The 19,413-nt window shown below is 38.2% G+C and overlaps 1 protein-coding gene across 13 annotated transcripts in view; it reads left to right on the top strand.

Moving 5' to 3' along the window:
* Fam135a (family with sequence similarity 135 member A) overlaps positions 1 to 15,796 on the top strand; it is an 81,914-nt gene extending 66,118 nt beyond the window's left edge. For all 13 annotated transcript variants that reach the window (XM_042266451.2, XM_076557955.1, XM_076557952.1 and 10 more), the window contains 5 exons: positions 256 to 353; positions 2,676 to 2,827; positions 6,463 to 6,573; positions 12,140 to 12,253; positions 14,387 to 15,796. In XM_042266451.2, coding sequence (XP_042122385.2) covers positions 256 to 353; positions 2,676 to 2,827; positions 6,463 to 6,573; positions 12,140 to 12,253; positions 14,387 to 14,592 — 681 coding nt within the window. In that variant the 3' untranslated portion in view covers positions 14,593 to 15,796. The remainder of the gene's footprint in view (positions 1 to 255; positions 354 to 2,675; positions 2,828 to 6,462; positions 6,574 to 12,139; positions 12,254 to 14,386) is intronic.
* Positions 15,797 to 19,413: the final 3,617 nt, after the last annotated feature.

The raw sequence follows: 19,413 nt of genomic DNA, 5'->3' as shown, positions 1-19,413 counted from the left end.
TGTATTAACTAAGCCATTATATACTGCTGGCCTAAAACATAACTAAATGAAGCAAAAACTATTATAGATACTAAGACTCCTTTCCCTAGGAACTTTTTTATACATTTTAATACAGTGAATGCTACAGTCACTAACTTGCCTAAAAAATGAACTTAACCATATTGATAATACCTAAGTAAAGAATAATATGACTTTATTTGGGTTTTCGTGTTATGGTACGCATTTTAGTATATAATCTGTTTTCCTTTTGTTTAGAATGATACTTTTGCTGATTTTGACTCTATGACTGATCGCCTTTTGGATGAGATCATACAGTATATTCAGATATATAGTTTAACAGTCTCAAAAATAAGGTAACATGTTATTACACAGTCTGTTTTTATATTTCTTTGACTTAATAGAGTTAACCTGTCTGTGGTGCTGTTAACCTAATCTGAGGTATAGGAACTGGGGCTGAAGAGACCACTCAGCTGATAACAGTGCCTTCAACCAAGTGGGACCCTGTGTGTTCAGTATGTAGGACCCATACGATTGAGAGCGAGAACTGACATCCATGTGTCGTCCTCTGATGTCTACATGCACACTGTGCACACACATACACACATAGATGTCCACACAAAGGAGTTCATTTTCATATAATGAAATCTAGGGAGCTATAACTCTAAAGAAAGGGAGGAGGGAATATTTTAGAGTTAGGGAGATTGGCTCCAGGTCAAGTGCTTGCTATGCAAGAATGAGGATCTAAGGCCAGATTCCCAACACCATGTAAAAACCAGGTGTGTCACACAATCTAGAGCTGGGGGACCAGAGACAGTGAGTGGATGCTGGAACTTGCTGGTCAGTCTGTCTAGCCAGTTTGTGAGCTCTGGGTTCAGTGAGAAATCCTGTCTCAAGAAATAAAGTAGAGAACAATAAAAGAAGATAGTTGAAGTCAGTCTCTGACCTTTACACATATATGCACACATATTACCTCTGTGTGCATGCGTACAAACACTTATACATGCATTTACCATTAGGAAAGATCGTATTGTCTTATTGTATAAAGTGTTCAGAATAAGCTTTAGAAACAGAAACTAGATTAATTATATTATTAAAGGCAGATATTATACCTGTGCCTTTCTGAAACAGTCCAGTTTCATATATAATAACTAGAAGAGTCAGAAGTTTTCAAAAGATTGAAATGATAAGTGTTTGAAAAGATGCAAATGCTAATTACCCTGATTTGATGATAATATGTTACATATATGTATTGAACCACCACATTTCAACCCACAGATACATATAAATAATATATGTCAGCTAACACTTACAAATTATTTTTCTTAAATTTTTTTGGTCTGTATATGTGCGTGCAGATGCACATGCATGTGTATTCACACACACAGGAGACCAGAGGACAACTGTACGTGTCAGTCCTCCTCGGGCTCTGTCTACTCTGTTTTTGAGACAGGCTCTCTTGACCTTACCAAGTAGACCAAACTGGTTAGCTGGCAAACACCCAGAAATCCACCTGTCTACCTCTCCAGCACTGAGATTACAAGCAAGTACCCACATGCCCATCTTTTTTTTTTTTTTTTTAAATAATGTTTGGGGCGGGGTGTACGTGTGTGTCTTCTAATGTGGTAGGAAGACAATTAGCTAGAATCAGTTCTCCCCTTCCAACATGTGGGGTCCAGGGATTAAACTCAGATCAGCTAACTTGCCTTCACAAGTTAATTACCTGGTGGGTTCCAGCTTTTTTTTAAACTGTGGGCTTTGATAATTTAACTCAAGTCCTCATGAGTCTTAGGCGAGTACTTTATCACCTGCACCATTTCCCCATCCCCTTACTTTTAGACTGTAAACAGCATAAGACCAGCAAATACATAATTTCTCAAACGTTGTCTTATCTTTTACATGTATAATTTCATTGTTATATTTGAGGCTTAACAAGTAAAACATTTGGATGTGTACTTCAAGAAGCAAAATTATGACCTAGTCATTATTTGACTTTATATCATGTATACAAATGTTTTTTCTACATGAATATATGTGAGTCATGTATATGCCTATGTCCATGGAGGCTGGAAGAGGTCACCAGATCCCCAAGAACTGGAGTTAAAGTCAGTTGTGAGCAGCTGTGAAGTTGCTGGGATCTGAACCAGGTCCTCTGTAAGAGCAGCAAGTACTCTTAACTGCTCAGCTATATATCATCTATTCAGCTGCTACAAATATTTTTAAATATATTTATTTCTACACAATTACTAATTACAATAGGTGTTGTTAAAAGCTATTTTTAAAGCTATTTAAATAACAATCATTGAGATCCATATTCTTACTTTTTTCTTTATAAGTTAGTATTTCAGTTATTAAACTATCATTTAAAAAACAGAACATGCTGGGCGGTGGTGGCGCACGCCTTTAATCCCAGCACTCGGGAGGCAGAGCCAGGCAGATCTCTGTGAGTTCAAGGCCAGCCTGGGCTACAGAGTGAGTTCCAGGACAGGTGCAAAGCTACACAGGGAAACCCTGTCTCAAAAAAAAAACCAGAACATTTCAAATCCTTAGCATTTTAGAATAATCTCTGGTGTGTCAGATTTGGAGGGTTTTGTGAGTTTTTTGTTGTTGTTAGTTTGTTTCTCTCTTTTAAAACAAATACTATGGGAGAAATAAATGTTTCTGCTTCTTTCTTGCAGCTTTATTGGACATTCATTGGGCAATTTAATAATCCGTTCAGTGCTCACAAGGCCAAGGTTTAAATATTACCTCAGCAAACTTCATACTTTTCTCTCTCTCTCTGGACCTCACCTCGGCACACTCTACAACAGCAGTGCCCTTGTCAATACAGGTAAAAAGGTTTGGTTCTGTATCAAAAAATAGGACATGGGCGGATACTTTAAATACAGATTTTGAAGTTTCTGTATTTATTTTTAGAGCCAATTTGCCCCACCCTTAAAGTCTCATAAAGTAGAAGATAAAGCTAGTCTATTTTGTTGTATATATGAAATAAGTTATAAAAAAATCATTTCAATGGTTACTTACAGATCTTCCCTGCTAGCTAGCCTGGCCACTTTTCTGAGTTCTAATTCAAGAAGCGTAGCTTAGGAACTGGAGAAACGGCTCAACAGTTAATAAGGGTATTCTGCTCTTGCACATACCTACTACATGCAGGCAAACATCCATACTCATAAAATTAAATAAATTTTTAAAAAATTTCAAGAAGCATAACTTCACCTCTTTCCCATTCTTGATCTTTGAATTCCAGTCAGAAACCCAAATGTTTCCCGTGATGTTCCTGCCTTTCCCGTTGTCCACCCTGACTCTGTACGGCATTGCTGAGTGTGCCTGCTGTCTTGGGCTCCGTCTTTTCCTATTGCTGCAATAAATATCCTGACAAAAGCAGCTGAAGGGAGAAGGCTTCACTAGCTCCTTGGTCCAGGTTACAGTCCATCACTGGCAGGCAGCCTATCACTGGCTGGATCAGGGCAGCAGGAACTGAAAACCACTGGGCAGGTGCCGTCCACAGCCAGTTCGCACAGCATGCCTCTGCTCAGCTCCCTCCCTTTCACTCAGTCAAGGCCTGGCTCATCGAATGGCACTGCCCACATTCAGAGTGACCCACTCAGGAGAAGAGCAGTCCAAGGAGAGGGCTCAGCAGGGACCTACATGGTGGAAGGAGAAAGCTCACTCCCTCAGGCTATGTTTTGACACTCCCTCCCCCCCCCACACACACATACAGCATGGCATGCACAGACATACAAACAAGCAAACAAACAAACAAATGCAATAAAGAATTAACTAGACAGCACCCCAGTTCAGCCTATTCTAGACCATCCCTCGTTTATATTCTTTTCCCTGCAGTTCTATATCATGTCAAGTTGTCAGTCAAAACGGTCACAGATCCTAACTCAAAAGACATGGCTTCCTCCCTCTCTTTCCAGAAGCTGCTGAGATTTATAGCTTACCTACCCTGTTATTTTTTTTTTCTCAGATTCTAATAAAATGGTCTTCAAGTCTCAAACAAAAAAATTATTTCAGAAAATAGTTGAGGTGGTGTTTGTCAGAGGCCCCAGAAGTTTCCTTCATTAAACTCTGTTTTCATTACATTTTTATCATATAAATAACTGTTCTAGTCATTCTGTTAGTTGAAAAGATAAATATGTTTAATATAAAGTTATTAAATAACTTTCTGTATACTGTTAACTTTTTGTTTTTGGTTTGGTAATGATTAAGAGACAATTGTTTGTAAGAAATTACAAAAGAAAGCTGTTTGTAAGAAATTTTCTATAGATGTTAAAATGAATGATAAAGACACTAATTTTTAATTCTTTGTTTTCTTTGAAACAAGGTGCCATTGTGTAGCTGTGTCTAGCCTAGAACTTGCCATATAGACTAGGCTGGCCTTGACTGCCTGTGTGTTCTTAGGATTAGGATTAAAGGCTATGTGCCTCAGTGCCCAACCCATATAAATATTTTATTGAAATATGACAGGACCATAGTTTGCCTACTGGTTGCTTTTATTCTTCCCTTACTTATTTTTGTTTGTTTTGTTTTTTTATAGTGATAGTTTTGTTAGATTCCCCACTGCAAAAATAAATTTAAAACTTTAAAAAATCTAATCTCTACCTCCTTTTATTGATAAATTATTCCAGTTACTTTTATGTCCCATTTCCAACCAGTGATTTCAAAGCACAGCCAATTCTTTTTTTCTTTTTTTAAAGGTTTATTTATTATGTATACAGTGTTCTGTTTGCATGTATCCCTGCCAGAAGAGGGCACCAGATCTCATTACAGATGGTTGTGAGCCACCATGTGGTTGCTGGGAATTGAACTCAGGGCCTCTGGAAGAACAGCCAGTGTTCTTAACCTCTGAGCCATCTCTCCAGCCCCCAATTCTTTACAGTTTCAAAAAGAAAAAGAGGGAGGCTGCAGATGGCTCAGTAGTTAAGACTGTGGAGCTGCTCTTGCAGAGAACCCATAGGTCAGTTCCCAGCACCCTTGTCTGGCAGCTCACAGCCACCTGTTACTTCAGCTCCTGGGGATCTAATGCCCTTTCCTGGACTCCATGGGCTCTTGTACTGACATGTATACACACACATATGTGTATACACACATACACACCGACTGACAAACTCACACATACACATACACACTTTAAATAAATAAATACTTATGAAGCCAAGCAAGGTAGTATATGCCTGTGATCCCAGCATTTAAGAAGCTGAAGCAGAGCTGGACATGGTGGCGCATGCCTCTAATCCCAGCACTAGGAAGGCAGAGGCAGGTGGATCTCGGGGAGTTCGAGGCCAGCCTGGTCTGCAGAGTGAGTTCCAGGACAGCCAGGGATACACACAGAAACTCTGTCTCAAAAAACTAATAAAAGAAAAAAGAAAAAAAAGTGAAGCAGGACGATGATGAATTTGAGAGTTTGAGGATAGCCTGGCCTTCATAGTAAGACCCTGGCATGGAGAGAAAGAGAAAGGGAGATAAAGAAATTATTAAATAACATGAGAGACAACTCCACATGAATAGGATGTGATATGTTGGATTTCTTTCTTCTCTGTACTTTTTCCCAGCTTCCTATGTCTATCAGATTTAATCAAAGAATGTTTTCCCTTCATTTTCTTTCACTGTTCCTTGTATAAAACAGGAAACAAAGAATTTGGAAGTGAATAGCACAATCTTGAAATGATTGTGATTTTATTTAATTTGCATTGTGGTGAAGATTCATTAAATATGGGTTATTGGGACAAAAGGGATGTCTTACCAGTTAAAGAGCAAGGGTTGCTCCTGTGGAGGACCTAGGTTCTGTTCCCAGCACCAGCATGGCAGTTCACAACTGTGTGACACTCCCAGTGTCGGGATCTAACGCCCCCTTCTGGCTTCTGTACCAAGCACACATGTAATGCACATACATATATGCAGTCAAATACTCATACACATTAAACATAAATCTTTCAAAACATGTAAAAATGTCTTATTTGTAATAGAAAGTACAATTAAATAGGGAATTTAAATAAAATTGAAGTGTTTTTCGAAAATGTTGACAAGTTGTTCATTCCAAGTGCTGTTTAAATTAGTCTCCCGTACCTTCCCTATAACGACTGACAGACTGAAAACAAATCAGTTCATAGGCCTTGGATCTACTGTGGTTGAGGTTTTGCTCCCTCTGCTGTATTATCATTTTAAGTAGATATCTAAAGATACAGTGCCCCCAAGTTTGTTCTTTGTATATTATGCTGTATTTTGTTACTGACAGAATTTAAATACCAAGCCTCTGTGAACCACCATTAAACTGTGGTTAAACTTACTTGTAAATATGTTTATCAGAGAGTAGAAGTACTTTGTAAATAAATTTTTGTTAGCCAACAGAAGGTTAATGTATGAAGTGTTGTTCTTAAATAAATATATATGAGCATTAATAACTTTAGCCTGTATTACTCTCTTTCTATATATGCTAATGTATCATATTCAACTTTCTAGGTCTCTGGTTTATGCAGAAATGGAAAAAATCAGGCTCTCTTTTACAACTGACATGCCGAGATCATTCAGACCCTCGCCAAACATTTTTATATAAGCTTAGTAATAAAGCGGGTAAGTATGTAGCTACAGTTTAGAAGACAGGCTTGTAAGCTAACAGATTATCAGGTCTTTCTGTTGATGAAAATATATCATTCAGCTATAACTTTGGAAAGAAATTTCAGAATCTAATGCTAAGCTGTTATTTTTTAATTTCTTAACAGGAGATATTGATGATCACCTTTCTCCTCGGGTAGTGTGCAGGGTACCTTAAAGTACCATGAACACTACTCAGTGGAGGTGAAGGCTCTAGAAAGGCACCAGCTCAACTCTCTGTGTTTGATGACATATATAAGTGTTGTCTTCAACAATTACAATGGTAATTGGATTATGGAGAGCATCCAGTACCCTTGGCAATAGTCTATGATGTGTATAGGGCTTCCATGGGTCTCCTTTGGTCGGTGATTCAACAATATTTAACTCCTTCTGGACACTGGAGTTTTTACCTTGTAGCAAAAGATATCTCCTGGGGTGTTCTTTGGTCACTCTATTAGGATTCTTTTTATATATGTATATATTTTACAAAGCTTCTACATAGGGTTTTTTAATGGTCAGTGTTCGTTATTCTTCCCCATATTCCGTTCTTTGCTCTTCTCTTCCAACCCCTTCCTATTTAATTCTCCATTCTAGTTTCTCCTTTATCCCTCCATGACAATATATTTATTCTATTTCTCCTTCTTTGAAGATCTTCCTTACTAAGTACCTAACCTCTGTGTTTATATGGATTATAGCACACATTGAAAGCTTAAATGCTAGCATTCACATATAAGAGAAAACATACAATATTTGTCTTTTGGGGACTGGGTTACTTCACTTAGGATTTTTTTTTTTTTTTTTTTTGGATAGTTCCATCCATTTACCTACTAGTTTTTCTTAAGAACTGAATAATACTCCTTCATGTAAATGGACCACATTTTATTTATCCATTCATCTGTTGATGGACATCTAGACTGTTTACAATTTCTGGCTGTTATGAACAGAGCAGCAGTGAACATGGTTAAGCAAATGCCTGAGAAGTGGGATGAAGCACCTTTGGGTGTATTCCCAGGAGTGGTGTGGCTAGATCCTGATGTAGATCTGTTCCCAGCTCCTGGAGGAACTGCTGCACGAGTCTGCAGTCCCGCCAGCAGAGGATGAGTGTTCCGCTTTGCTCGCATCCCCCCCGCACCACACACACACACAAGCTTGTGCTGTCATGTGCTTGATTGATCTTGGCCATTCTAACTGGGGTAAGATGAAATCTCAAAGTAGTTTTGACTTGGCATTTCCCTGTTGACTAAAGATGCTGAACATTTCTTTAAGTGATTTTCTCAGCATTTGTGTTTCATCTTTTGAGAACGCTATCTTTAGTTCTGAACCCCATTTTTTTTTTAAAGATTTCTTTATTTATTATGTATACAGAAGAGGGCACCAGATTGCATTGCAGATGGTAGTGAGCCACCATGTGGTTGCTGGGAATTGAACTCAGGACCTCTGGAAGAACAGTCGGTGCTCTTAACCTCTGAGCCATCTCTCCAGCCCCGTGAACCCCATTTTTAATTGGGTTACTTGTCTTCTGGATGGTCACTTTTTAGTTCTTTATACAGTTTAGATATTAGCCCTCTACGGATGTGTATTGGTAAAAATCTTTTCCTATTCCATAGCCTGTTGCTTTGTCCAAATGATGGTGTTCTTTGCCATATAGCAGCTTTTCAGTTTCATGAAATCCCATTTATTAACTGTTGGTCTTAGTGCCTGTGCTGTCAGTGTTCTGTTCAAAATGTCCTCCCCTGTGCCAGTGAATTCAAGCCTATTCCCCACATTCTCTTCCAGTAGATTCTGGGTATCTGCTCTTATGCCGAGGCCCTTGATCCTTTTAGAGTTGAGTTTTGTGTAGGTGAAAATTAGGGTTCTGTTTGGGTTCTAGATGCAGCTGTTCAGTTTGGTCAGCACCATTTGATAAAGACACTGGGCTCTTCAGTGTTTATTTCTGACTTCTTTCTCACAAATCAAGCTTCCATAGGTGTGTGGACTTAATGTCTGGGTCCTCAATTTAATCCCATTGATCAATGTGTCTGTATTTATGCTAATACCATGTTTACTACTACTACTACCACTACTACTACTACTACTACCACTACCACTACCACTACTACTACTACTACTACTACTACTACTACCACTACCACTACTACTACTACTACTACAGCTCTGTAGTACAACTTACAGTCAGTGATTGTGGTACCTCCAGCAATTCTTTTATTATTTTCAGGATTGTTTTAGCTATCTTGGGTTTTTTGTGTTTCTATATGAAGTTGAAATTTTTCTTTTCAATTCTCTAAGGAATTGTGTTAGAACTTTGATGGGGATTGCATTGGACCTGTAGATTGCTTTGGGTAGATGGCTGGCCATCTTTACTCTATTAATCCTGTTGAGCCATGAACTTGGAGGAGCTTTCCTTCTTCTGGTGTCTTCCTCAGATTCTTCTTGGTGTCTTAAAGTTTTTATTATAAAATTCTTTGATTTGTTTAGTTAATAATCCCAAGAATATATTTTTTATGCTATTGTGGAAGGTATTGTTTCCCCAATTTCTTTCTCAATCTGTCATTTGTATATTGGAAGGCTACTGATTTATTTGTTTGTTTGTTTTGTGTGTGTGTGTTAATTTTATATTCTGCTACTTTGCTGAAAGTGTTTATCAGCTGTAGAAATTTTCTGCTGGTGTTTTTAGAGGCTTATATATATATATAACCGTGTCATCTGCAGAGAAAGACACTTTGATTTCTTCCCTTCCTAATGTAATAACCATTGAGACAAAGCACAGAAGTGAATGTGGCTGACTGAGCCTGCCAGAAGCTGTGTACTGCACAGCTCCGAGAATTATGTCCCTGTGGATTACACATAAAAGTGTTAGTACTTGTACCTTGTTTTGTAACCCTGTGTGGAAAACCTTTAGATAAGTTAACAAAGTAAATTGTTCTGATGGTACATGACAATGTCTTTGTAGCTTGGAATAACTTCTCAGTAATGTTATTTTTATATGCAAAATGAATGGTCTCTACAAGTGCTTGCACACATGAGTGATACATTTAAGATAATAATTTTTAAATATTTTTGCCTCTTTTTAAAAAGAATTGTGAAGTGGATATGCTCATGTATAATTGTAGAAAAAAACCTAACCTTTTTTCCAGAAGTAAATGTACATGATATATTTTCTGGCTTTAAGGTGGTATGTGTTACCTTAACTATGTATTAATAAAAATACCATGTTTCCACTTATTCTATTGGAGTTAACAGATCTAGTACTCATTCAATTTATGGAAAATGTGCCCCCAAAGTATCAATTGGCGAAGCCCTTTTTCATTGTCAAAGTCAAGTCAAACTTAATTTTGAAAGAAAATTTCACATTGTACTGGAATCTCCAGAGACCAGTACCCTAGAGTTGTCTACAATTATCTAGATCTAAAACTGAGCAAGAAGGTGGTGGAGCACACCTTTAATCCTCACACTTGAGAAGCAGAAGCAGGTGGATCTCTGTGAGTTCAAGGCCAGCCTGCCCTACAGGGATAGTTCCAGAACAACCAGGGCTGCATAGCGAAACCTTGTCTTAAAACCAAAAAAAAAAAAAAAAAAAAAAAAAAAAAAAACAAATCTAAAACTGACCAAATATCTTGCCCTTACAGAGTAGGCAAAGAACATGACAGGGCTGGAGAGAGAGAGAGAGAGAGAGAGAGAGAGAGAGAGAGAGAGAGAGAGAGAGAGAGAGAGAGAGAGAGAGAGAGAGAGAGAGAGGGAGAGAGAGGGAGAGAGAGGGAGAGAGAGGGAGAGAGAGGGAGAGAGAGGGAGAGAGAGGGAGAGAGAGGGAGAGAGAGGAGAGAGAGAGAGGAGAGAGAGAGAGGAGAGAGAGGAGAGAGAGACCGACCTCACCAGTTAAGGGTCAAGGGTCTGTAGATCCTGGTTCAGTTCCTAGCACCAGCATGTCAGCTTATAGACATTTGTAAGGCTAGTTCCAGGGAATCTGTACTCCCTTCTGACCTCTAGGGGCACCAGACATAAATGTGTTGTAGATATATATGTCCCGGGATAGTTAAACACAGCAAATAAAAACAAATTCTTTTTTTAAAAAAAAAGTGGGAAAAGAATAGATTATCCTTAGAAAAGATTGAGATCTGGAAATGAGTGTTTATAATGCTCTGCATGCCCATGGAGAGACTGGGGTTATCCAAGGAGTGACTGTAGTCGGTCTACAGACCTGGGCATTGGTATATTTTCTCATCATATGATGCCAAAGGTGGAACAAATTGAATTTATCATATGTGACAATGAAGAAAGGAATCATTTTTGTCTCTGTTTTTATGAAATATATGTGTGTGGTTGATTAATTCCTTTATAGATATTTGATTGCTTAACATTACTACTTGAGTATTCTGTTCTTTTTCAACTTGCCCTTCAAAGCAGATGATAGCATTTCATGAGGAAAGGGAAAGAATGGCTCTTTTTTGGTAAACATGATATCTGCTATGAGTGTTGCTGGCCTTTTTATCGGTCCAACCTCTTCAGAATCATGGTCTTTGAGTTTCAAGAGAAAGGAGATGTCTCCAAAGAACTACATTCAGAGTCAACAATCACCTTCACAATTAGCTTGTCCTAAGACTCCAACTCAGCATAGAATACCAAAATTTTATTGTGAAATAGTCTAGAAGAAAGCACCATGTCTGCATACCCCAGTTATAATATATTGCTATTACTTTATTTAATAAGCACATACATTTTTATTTATTAATCAAGCCAAATGGCAAATTTGAATATTAGTGATGTTAAGTATTATAGAGTTCAGTTACAGAAATACCCCATGGAATTAGCCTGAACTCACCTTCTTTATAAAGAAAAAGTGTGTGGGAGTGACAAATTGTGAGTGGATCATGGTATCGGTTATTATTGTCACTAAAAATCAAAGCAGCTGGCAGGGTGCACATCTTTAATCCCAGCACTTGAGAGGCAAAAGCAGGCAGCTCTCTGAGTTCAGGGACAGCCAAGGCTACACAGAGAAACCCTGTCTAAAAAAGTTTTAAAGAAAGCAAACCAAAGCATATGTCCCTTTCACAAAGTCAAATAAGCAGAATATATGAGTGATAATGGACATGTGTTACAAGGAAAAGTTAAGAAAAGTCTTGAAGTGATTTTAAATGGAGCGGGCTGTTTTTATGGACAGATGTTATTTTGTTTCTTTGGATTATCCATGACTATTGCCTTCTGGAAGGTAAGGCCAACATCTACCCAAAGAACGTAGATGCCCACATCTGATTTCTCAGTCTCCTCATGGCACCAGGCCAGAGTCCTTTGGCTGTCATGAAGTGCAAATACTTCTCCTTTAACGCAGCGGTTGTATACGATGAAGCTCGCTTTTCTACAGAGTACCTAGAAATTTGAAGGATAGACTCATGGTGTATTTTAAAAGTCGTGAAATTAAATAAAATTAAAAAAAGAAAAAAAAGTTGTGAAATTAGTACTGCTGAGGAAATTTAATTTTTATTTATTAGGATACTAGTAAATTTGAAACTGGTTAAGTTTTGCATTATAATTAATTATTTTCCACCTGTAGGGCTGCATTATTTCAAGAATGTTGTGCTGGTAGGATCTCTACAGGATCGCTATGTTCCTTATCATTCTGCCCGCATCGAAATGTGTAAGACAGCTTTAAAGGACAAGCAATCAGGTAATGAGGAAACAGACATTTCAGCGAATGGTGTCTGAGTGAACTATTCCCAAAATTCGTCACACAGTCACGTCTTTCCCTTTCCTTCCTTTTCTTCCTGTTATCTAAGGCTGGTCTTCTCCCTCTCCTGCTGCGTGAGCTGTCTTTTGTATGATGAATGCTTCTGCATTCCACTCTCTGGGATGGACCCTGAGCTTTGGTTCCCTCTGCATTGCTGGGCTTGGTTGTTAGGGTGGGGCCTGTGCTTTATGCTTGTCTGTGTATCACTTAGGTGAGGATGGCAGCAAGGACCGCCCTTTGTAATGCCAGCAAGTGGCGTTTGCCGCTTGTTAACATTTAAGTTAAAGTTAGTTGAAGCTGCTAGGCAACCTGAGTCTTGTTTGCTCAGGGAGTTACTAAAGCTCAAAGACATTTTGTGGTTTTTACAAAGTCACTGTTGACAAATACAGGCTTAAAGCAAGAATCTGGGTCTTCTACCTCCCGGGATTGTCTCGGCTCCTTTTTTAAACACTTGGTCCTTTTCTTGTTGCACACTGTGACAGCAAACAGCTCCTTAAGGTAGGGCTTTAGTATTACACGTGTGTTGGCGGAGTCTAGCAAAGGCACTCCATTTCACACTTATTGTGACATCAGAATAAGTTGAGCCTACATAAGGGAAACGGACAAAAGATGTTCAGTGGGTAGTCAAAATGATATAAATGTCTTTTAACTGAGATTCTGTGCTAAAAGTCTTCCTTTTTAAACATACTTTGAGAGATAGCATGGACCCAGAAAGCCAGTTTGGCTCCCAGTGAACTAAGAGGAAAGAAGGGAGTGAAAAGTTTTGGTTGTACTTTTTGTTGTTGTTGTTGTTGTTGCTTTTTCTTTGGTTAACTATGTGTTATTAGTCTCCACAAACACCTGTCTCTGTCTTTATTCTTCTGTATCCTGTTTCCTTCTTGTCATTCCTCAGGACTGCATCCTACTGAAACACGAAGTCTACTGCTTCCCTGGACACATTAGCTCCCAATCCATTAATGATAAGGAGAGCATAAGCATTATAAGCAATATTTTGCACCTTATACTAGTTTATTTATATATGTACAAACGTGATATATCTAGTCTTTGTCTTTTTTGCTTAACATGACCTTCTAAATCCATTGTAAGAATTAACTAAAAAGGGAAGGGAAAATGAAAGTATAGCTTTGTATTAAAGCAAATTCAGGGTTTGTCTGTTTCGCATACAAAGAAGTGGATTTTGTTGTGACATTTTCTTACATATACATTATGCTTCGTTGTCATCTGTTCCGCATATACCCTCTCCCTCCCTCCTCTCCGCCCTTTATGGTCCCCTTCCTCCCCTCCAAACAGGACCCTCTTCTCTTTTTGTGAAAGACTTATTCCATTACTCTCATTCTCTCCCCTCCTCTTCTGACCTCTTCTCACCTCTCACAGTCCCCTTTCTGAAAAGGAGAGTAAGGAAATATGGTGCATATTCAACTATAAAAAAGAATGACATTCATGTAAGTGAAATAAGCCAGGTTCAAAAAGAAAAGCACCATGTTTTCCTCATATGAGGGGTCAAACTTCCATTGAAATATAAGATAGAGAGCAAGAAAAGTGGAGGAATCAAATTTTAAATTTAAACATATGGTGTAGAGCATGAAAAACGCTAAATAACCACTCAGACCACAAAAACACTCTTCAAGACAGCTCACATTGTGCTGACGAGAGGAAGTTGCTGTTCTCTGTCAAAATATTGTAGAAATGTTATCTGCCATACAATTATTTTTAAAGTATTTGCTACAATATAATGTATTTTATTTTACCTTATCAAAATATTTTATCATTATGAGCTTATTTTCTTTGCTTAGCAAATTATAAGTGACTAAATTTAAAGAAAACTGTGTTATGTGCATTGTTCTGATTTTAAAATTGACAAAAATAGTGTATAATAAATTTGAACTGGCCGGGTAAGGCATTATGATTACTAATATTTCCTATAAAACAATCTCAAAATAATAGCCAAAGAAAAGAGAATCTAATTTTTTTTTTTTTGCCTTATGTGGAAATAATATAAATTTTATAAATTAGAGGAAAATTGACAGGCTTTTTCAGTTATGCAAATAATTTTTCTTTTTGTCTGCTTTATAGGACAAATCTATGCAGAAATGATCCACAACTTGCTTCGCCCAGTTCTGCAAAGCAAAGGCTGTAACTTGGTTCGATACAATGTCATTAATGCTTTGCCCAACACGGCCGACTCCCTCATCGGAAGGGCTGCGCACATAGCTGTTCTGGATTCGGAAATATTTTTAGAGAAGTTCTTCCTGGTTGCTGCCCTCAAATATTTCCAGTAGGGCAGAGGCCTCAGTAGAGACTTATCAATTACCTCATTCAGCAGCGATTGAAATAATGCTGTATTATAGTGTGTAGATGTTAAGTTCCAAGACATATTTATACCTTTTTATATGGAAGATAATTTATATCATCCATGTATAGAGCCTTTTAAACATCAACTTTACTTTCTAGGTAATGTGGCTGTGCAATATTTTTTTAATTTTATCTTTTTACTTTTCTATTTTTCATATATTTTGCTACCTAAGTATTTCAGTGAAACCTTGAGCCCATATATGTGTCTGATCATTTATTATTGGCTTCCACAATCCTTATTCAGACTACATTACATCAAAGGCCGTTATTGCTAGAATAGTATAGTATTTTAATTTTTCTAGTTTGGGGCTTTTAATGGATAATAAATTTTACTTTTAACACTTTATTCTGTTTTAACTGGAAGTAAAATAATGGCTGCTAAAATGTATTTTTGAAATCAACTCCTTTAACCCTAAAATACTAACTTTACATTTGCTCAGACCGGGTGGCTCATCCATGCCAATGTTTTAAAAGTTTTCTATGAAGTCATTATTGTTGCTATTTAACATGTGTCGTGCTTATTAAAATATTTTTACTGGTGATTTCAACATTATTTCTCATACTAACTTTTATTACTGGAACTTTTCTTGTTCATTAGGAGCTTATAAAGATTTTTGAATGCCCTCTGCCTTGATTTGGTTGGAATTTTGTTAAATTTAGTAATGTTGCTTGAATTTTCTCACAGCAGGTCTTTAACCCTTTTCATAGAGTTCCTTGTATGTAATAATTAAATGTTGAAACTTATGAAATACTTTTATGAATTTAGATAATTTTTACATACTATTAAAGTTTATCGAGCTACAGAGTCATGTAAATAGACTTAAAATTGAGAGAAGATTAACTTTACATGTTTGGTGATACCGATGCAGATGTTTTTTGATATATGGAGATGTTGAGTCTTTTGACTTTACAAACGGTGCTGAACAGCATTCAATTCACTATTTTCCCCTCCTGTTTTACTTGTGAAAATAATAATGTTCTATGGGTGGATGGAAGGTCTGTTTACATTCACCAGTTGTAGTGGACAAAGGTTTTTGTTAAGTCTGTATTATGTATAATTGGTGCATGTTTATTTTTAGTATGTTAATTGCCTCTGATGTTAATAAATGAGCAAATGCCTTTCTGGAGGAATAGCAGCAACATTTGTAATGCTTTGCTTACTCTCAGACTGTTTGGATATGCAGCAGTGTCCTGTAGAAGAGTCTGTCAACAATGGATGAGTTGTACAGTGGCAAATCCATTCAGCCTCAGTGTGTCATAGGCTAGTACCATCTCGGTTTATATAAGGATGCCCTGATACTGCGCAGCACCCAGATCTCTTCTTAGAATGTGTCCCCATCATTAAGTGATAAGTGGCTGCCCATGCTTTCATCCATTAGTAGATATTCTAATCTTTCATATATATCAAGTACTGAAAAGAATTTCACTTAAGGTTTTTGATAATTATTTACTTTTTAAAAATTATTCGTTTTTTATGAGTTGAACTAAGCAATAAATATACCAAAGGTATTAGACCTGATTTTTGCTACATATTTTTCATGTTTTATAGGTTGGTTCTCAGTTTGAAATATCATGGATCTTCTAAGTTTAAATACCTTCTGACTTGACAAAGGCCTCATTCATAATTATATAAGTTATATTTTAAGGAAATTACTCTCAGGGTTATAGTTCACTAGGTTTTGGTCATTTCAATACTATTTTAAAGGTTTTAGTGGTTGTGGTTTAAACTCTAATGTTTAATTTCTGATTTATCAGGAAAACTGTCATATTGTTTACCTTGGGTGGCATTATGAAAAAGAAGGGACATGATTATCTGACATGGTACAGTTGGCTCTTCTACTGAATCTAATCAGTGTATACCAGTAATAGTTCTTAGTTGCAAACAGGAAATGGTTTTGATTAACTTAACACAGAATAAAAGAATTTATTGAAAGAATAACAAGCCGGGCAGTGGTGGCGCACGCCTTTAATCCCAGCACTCGGGAGGCAGGGCCAGGCGGATCTCTGTGAGTTCGAGGCCAGCCTGGGCTACCAAGTGAGTTCCAGGAAAGGCGCAAAGCTACACAGAGAAACCCTGTCTCGAAAAACCAAAAAAAAAAAAGAAAGGAAGGAAGAATAACAGATCCCTAAAAGAATTGGTGAAAAGACTAGAGAACAGGATTGGAAGATGAGCCAAAGGAAAATGTGGTCCAAAATCCTGTCTGAGCTCTGACCTTGAGAAGAGTGAGGGAAGATGGGTATACTTGGTGCCAGAGGCCTGTGAAAACTGGCTTTCAAATCCTCCCTCCAGGTTCACAGTCTGGTGGGAGTGTCCCACTGACCAGGGTTGTGTTTTGTTCCAGTGCTGGGGTCCTAAAGGACAGCAAGTGTACCTGACCCTCTGAGTTTCTAAAGGAGGCAATGGGCAGGTCTAAAGAGAATCCTGCTTTTCTTGCAAAGTGTCACTTCTTAGCTCTGGGAAGACCTATAGGGACTGCCTGAGTGTTGTGGCCCACTGAAGGTGTTTAAGCTGTTGAAACAAAAGTTGGTCCTGAGCCATAGCATAAACAGATGTCTCTGTATCTGGAGGACCTTGGACAAATTCTTTGATTTAAAACAGTCATTTAAACCTCATCTCTAAGAAAAGACAGAATGATACTGATTGCACACAAAATGCAATTTTTATTTTTTATTTTATTTGTGGTGCAGCAGTGGGTTTTGAGACAGGGTTTCTCTGTGTAATATTCTGGCTGTTCTTCACTTTGTAACCAGGCTGGCCTCAAAACTCACTGAGATCCGCCTACCTTTGCCTCCCAAGTGTGGGGATTGAAGGCATGTGCCGCTGCCACCAGGCTAAAACCCCAAATTTTTATCTTTCCCTTGTAAATGTGACCTTGCCAATGAGCCTTGCCAACTGCAATTGTGTGAATTCTGATTGGTCTTAATAAAAACCCAGAGTCAGATATCAGGGTAAAAGCTGAAAGATCAGAGAAACAGAGCAGCCAGCCACTAGAAGGACTTCTTACCTGTAGGAATTCTCAGATTACAAGGGATGAGCTCCTGTCTCCACCTCCCTAGTGCTGGGATTAAAGGTGTGTGCCTCCCAAGTACTGGGATTTAAGGCATGAGATTCCCAAGTGATGGGATTAAAGGTGTGCCACCACTGCCTGGCCTCTAGTGGCTAGCTCCACACTCTGATCTCCAGGCAAGCTTTATTTGTTAGAGCACAAACAAAATACCACCACAAATTGCTCTCAGGGAGAGACAGAATCAGTTTCCTAAGTCTTGATACTAGGTTGTCCAAAGACATCTAGGTTGTTCTTATGTTCTAGTATGAATAGAAAAAGTGAGTAGGGGCCTGGAATGTAGCTCAGCTGGGAGTGTGCTTGCCTAACAGGCATGGTGACACATGCCAGTTTGATCTCAGCTCTCAGAAGCTGGAGACAGAAGTTTGTGGCCATCCCTAGATAGTCAGTTTGAAGCCAGCCTGGGATATATGAGACCTCGACTTTTAAAAAAAAAAATCAGTGAGTATGACACTGTACAAGTTATGGGCCTAGTTTCTTGTTTGTTTTAATTATTTTATGTGTATTAGTGTCTTGCCTGCATGTATATCTGTACACTACTTGTGTGCCTGGTGCCTGCAGAGGCCAGAAGAGGGGGTACAGTCCGGAACTGTGAATGGCTTTTGGGGTACTGAGAATCAAACCTGGGTTCTCTGGGACAGCAGCCAGTAGTGCCCTTAATTGCTGAGCCACCTCTCCCTGTGGACCTAATCTTCAAAGATCTTGAATACCTGCGCCCCCAGCCCCCCTTCCCTGCCGTTGCCGGAGACTGTCCTGTGTTAGCCTGCAATAGGATGAGGTAGGTACCATGAGAAGAGAGCCACAGTGTCTCAGTAGACGGGAAGCTCTACCAAGAAGCAGAGCTGTGCCAACCAGTATGAGACGAGCAGGAGCAAGCCCAAAAAAGAAGAGTGCTCCATCAGGGTTCAGCCCAATCCGGGCTCAGTCTTAAACTGAAAAATTTCATCACAAATGATGTGTTTTAGGAAGGTTTGGTATGCTTAACAGCTAGCCAATAAATAATCCAGTGCATATTGAATGCCAACGCTTACTTGAAATTATCTTCATAAGAACTCTGCATGTTAAATACCAGTTTCCCTTTTCCTTATATTAGTGCTAAATCCTGTTAGATTATATTTTAGTTCTAGAGTAGTGATTCTCAACCTTCCTAACTTTAATACAGTTCCTCATGTTGTGATGACCCCTGACCATAAAATTATTTTGTTACTATTTCATAACTGTAATGTTGCTACTGTCATGAATTATAATGTAAATATCTGATATGTAACAGGGTTGCAACCTACAGGTTGAGAACAACTATTCTAAAGAAACGCATGTAGACATGTACACAGGTTTTGGTGCTAGTGATCACACTGTACACCACTAACCACAAGGCTTAGTAACAACTGTATTTAATAATTTCATGCTGATCACATTGAAGTAACATTTAAATATATTGAATTATTATAATTGAAGTTGAAAAGGGAGCCATTAATACTAAGATTCACCAAGCATATAAAATGAGTTTGGTAATAGCGCCAATTATAAAGCATCAGCCAAATGTGCATGCCTATAATCCTAGTTGCCAAGGAGGCTGAGATAGGGTAAACAGGCCTTCCTGAAATACTCGAGATCCTGTCTCAAAAACATGTGTGAAGCCCTGGTTTCACTCCTAAGATCACTAAAAATATCAGATTTATGGCC

This window comes from Peromyscus maniculatus, chromosome 21 (genome assembly GCF_049852395.1).
Source record: "Peromyscus maniculatus bairdii isolate BWxNUB_F1_BW_parent chromosome 21, HU_Pman_BW_mat_3.1, whole genome shotgun sequence".
Lineage (NCBI taxonomy): Eukaryota > Metazoa > Chordata > Mammalia > Rodentia > Cricetidae > Peromyscus > Peromyscus maniculatus.
Note: the sequence above shows the minus strand (reverse complement) of the source record. Positions and strands in the feature narration are given on the sequence as shown.